This window comes from Nematolebias whitei, chromosome 19 (genome assembly GCF_014905685.2).
Source record: "Nematolebias whitei isolate Nwh7 chromosome 19, NemWhi1, whole genome shotgun sequence".
Taxonomy (NCBI): Eukaryota; Metazoa; Chordata; class Actinopteri; order Cyprinodontiformes; family Rivulidae; genus Nematolebias; species Nematolebias whitei.
The window spans coordinates 3,209,972-3,213,632 of NC_056516.1; the positions used below are offsets into that span (position 1 = coordinate 3,209,972).

Consider the following 3,661-nt stretch of genomic DNA (forward strand, 5'->3'; position numbering starts at 1 on the left):
GTCCTGTCTGCACTACTGGGTTCGTTCCTGACCATCAAACCCTGACAGGTAAGAGGCGTTGATCTGACAGAAGGTGCAACAGGACAGTAATACATGGAACACCTGATGACTTTGTCCCACAAAGTCACACCGTCCAGGAAGGTAGCGCTCCAGCAGAGGGAAGGTGAAGAAGAAGGCACAGCTAAGAAAGAACCCCACCTGACCAAAATGGTAGGCAATGGCCGGGTCATTGTTCGAACCTGATAAGAGTCTTTTGGCCACAGGACTGCTGTCCCAGATGTAGGCAAGCGCTGAGGGGACCACCTGACACACCTTACGCACCCCCGATGATAAACTGTGGCTGCTATATTTTCCATAGCAGCATCCCAGGCAGGACAGGAAGCTGAGGGCAGCAGCAGTGGGCATGAATAGTCCACACACGCTGCTGTGTAAGCTCTCGTCCACAACATAGTAAAAGTGAACCACAGCACTGCCGTACTGATACTGTGCCACCCCAACGTAGTCCAGAAAGTAGAAGCTGTAGTGACACAGTTCAGACCTGCCCCCCAGTAGGTGAGCTGTCACGCTGAAGACTGAGTAAGTCAGAGAAGACATGATGAGGATTAACAGGGGCCAGGAGTGAGGATCGGAAATAAAGTAAATAAATAAAAATTATGTCGGTCTGAGCCAGTCATTACTGACTCGTCTTCAGCTGGTTCAGAACGCAGCTGCCCGCCTTTTAACTGGTACCAAAAAACGAGAACACATCACCCCTGTTTTAGAATCACTACATTGGCTCCCGGTTCGCTTCAGGATTAATTTTAAGGTTCTTTTATTTGTTTTCAAATGTCTTCATGGTCTCGCCCCACAGTATCTGTCCGACCTGCTCCAGCTGTACACTCCTTCTCGCTCTCTCAGGTCAGCAGATCAGCTGCTGCTGGTCGTCCCAAGGTCCAACAGGAGACTGAGAGGTGACCGAGCGTTCTCAGTCGCTGCCCCTAAACTGTGGAACGAGCTGCCTCTGCATGTCAGACAAGCTGGCTCACTTCCTGTTTTTAAGTCTTCTCTGAAGACACATCTTTTCTCTTTGGCTTTTACTTCAGTTTGAAATGTTGGTTTTAATGACTCTAAGTTATTTGTTTTATTTTATTTGTTATCTTTATTTTATTTCACATTTTTAACGTGTGGGGTTTTTATGTTTTTGTATGTCCTAGTGTACAGCACTTTGGCCAACAGTGTTGTTTTAAAGTGCTCTATAAATAAAGTTGTATTGTATTGTATTGTATTGTAAAGTCCACGGTATTGGCGAGGTCACGTAATTTAACCAGAAACAGAAAAAACGCCAGCAGGTGAGTCCAAATGTTGATAGTCTCATTGTGGCGCTGGAACAAAGACAGGAAGTAGTACCGCCAGCTCTGGTCGAGCGGTCTGTAACCCGTGCAGATGAAGCGCTCCCTGAAGAAAGGGGGAACCTCGATGTCCCTGACAGTGCTGGGCATGGAGGGGGCAGCCTCTCTCAGCATCCGAGGAACCTGTCGGATCTGCTGCAGACTGATGAACACTCGGCCAATACTCTCCATCACAATGGTCGCCATGGTGACCAGAGGCTAACAGATGTGGGGCAATGGATCCTGCAGAGATGGTTCAAGAATAAAATAAATAAATAAAATGTTTTTTATTCAGTTTAAAGCATCTATTGATAAAATCCCAAACATCAGTACTAAAACTGTTCCCCTTAAAATCAAATGAAGTGAGGGAAAAAACAGCTTGTAGGTTGAAAGGATGTAGCTCTGTGATTATTTATTAGCTTTTTACAGAAAATCTTGCTACATTCACACAAAAAACAACTACATAACTAAAGAAATGTCATTTGCTGTGAAAATGCAGTGTGGATGCTTATTGCTGAATGACTCGTGCTAAAAGATGCTGAAGAAGCTGAAACCAGCTGAAAAGGTTTCATCACTAAACTGTTAACGTGAGTTGAATTTGGACAGCCGACATTTGCTGACAGCAGAAATATAAAAGTGGAAAGCAGCAGAGTAAAACGTTGGTGTAAAGAAGCTGCATAGAGCAAAAAAGTAGCAGAAAGGAGAAGAATGAGCTGAAACTGGCAGAGAGGCTGAAGAGATTACAAAAAATCTGAAGTTAGAGAAACTAAAATAAGCAGAAAAAAGCTGAAATTAGCAAATATCAAGAACCTGAAAGGAGCATAAAATGTTGAAAATATTAGAAAGAACAAAAGTAAGTAAGTACTGAAAGTAATGAAAAAAGAATTAAAAAAAGCAAAAACAAAGGCTAAAAATACATAAAAAGTAGCTTAAAAAGTTGCATTTAGCAGAAAGAAGCTGAAAGAAGCAAGAAACTAGCTGAAAAAATCTGATATGAGCAGAAAGAAGCTGAAATTGTTGAAATAGAACAAAACTCGCATAACGAGTTAGGTGATGAAAAACATACAAAAGAAAAATAGAGCTGAATATTGAGAATGATTTAGAAACTATCCGTCCATCATCTTTACCCACCTTCCTTTATGGATTGCGGGGGTCGCTGGTGCCCATGTCCAGCAGTCACTGTGCGAGAGGCAGGGGACACCCTGGACGGGTCTCCAGTCCATCACAGGGACACATCTTTAGGCAGGCCACTTCTCTTCCTGTTTTCAAATCTCTGCTGAAAGCACATCTGTTTTCTCTGGCATTTCACACAGTGTGAGTTGATTTACTAATTTTTGTTCTGTGTTGTGTTTTTTCTTGAATGCTTTTAGTTAATTTTTCAGTACTATCATTATTTTTATTTTTTCCATTAATTTACTCTCATTGATGTTATTAAGCACTTTGGTAACAGTTGTTTTAAAGTTGATTTGATATCGGGACAAACAACCATTCACTCTCTCTCTCTCTCACCAGGGACAATTCAGAGTTACCAGTCAGCCTAACTTGCATGTTTTAGGTCTGTGGGAGGAAACCGGGATACTCAGAGAAAACCCACGCACGCACGGAGAGAACAAGCAAACTCCACCCAGAAAGGCCCTGGCTGGGATTTGATCTGGCGACCTTCTTGCTGAGTGGCAACAGCTCTACCAACTGCACAACCGTGCCGCCCTGACTTAGCAATGTTCAGAAAATTTAAGTTCTAGTATTCCTAACAGAAATGCATATCACCAGCTGACTTTATGCAGTTTTAAACCGAGGTCATCTTCCTTTACGTGGAGAAACAAGGAAGGCATTTTGGTCAAACTTTCAAAAAAATTGTTACGAGCAGTTTCACACAATATTACTACAAACCGGATTCCAAAAAAGTTGGGACCCTAAACAAATTGTGAATAAAAACTGAATGCAATGATGTGGAGGTGCCAACATCTAATATTTTATTCAGAATAGAACACAAATCACAGATCAAAAGTTTAAACTGAGAGAATGTATCATTTTAAGGGAAAAATCTGTAGTTTCCATATTTCATGGTGTCAACAAATCCCAAAAAAGTTGGGACAAGTCCATTTTTACCACTGTGTGGCATCCCCCCCTTCTTCTTACAACACTCAACAGACGTCTGGGGACAGAGGAGACCAGTTTCTCCAGTTTAGAAATAGGAATGCTCTCCCATTCATGTCTAATACAGGCCTCTAACTGTTCAATCGTCTTGGGCCTTCTTTGTGGCACCTTCCTCTTTATGATGCGCCAAATGTTCT

The 3,661-nt window shown here is 42.3% G+C and overlaps 1 protein-coding gene across 1 annotated transcript; it reads right to left on the reverse strand.

The window, feature by feature from the left end:
* Positions 1-12: 12 nt before the first annotated feature.
* Positions 13-1,574, reverse strand: LOC119426020 (membrane progestin receptor alpha-like). The gene is made up of 2 exons (XM_037693581.1): positions 1,274-1,574; positions 13-638 (listed from the first exon to the last, which is right to left on the reverse strand). Exons 1-2 carry the CDS (start codon positions 1,572-1,574, stop codon positions 13-15), a joined length of 927 nt encoding a protein of 308 aa, XP_037549509.1.
* Positions 1,575-3,661: the final 2,087 nt, after the last annotated feature.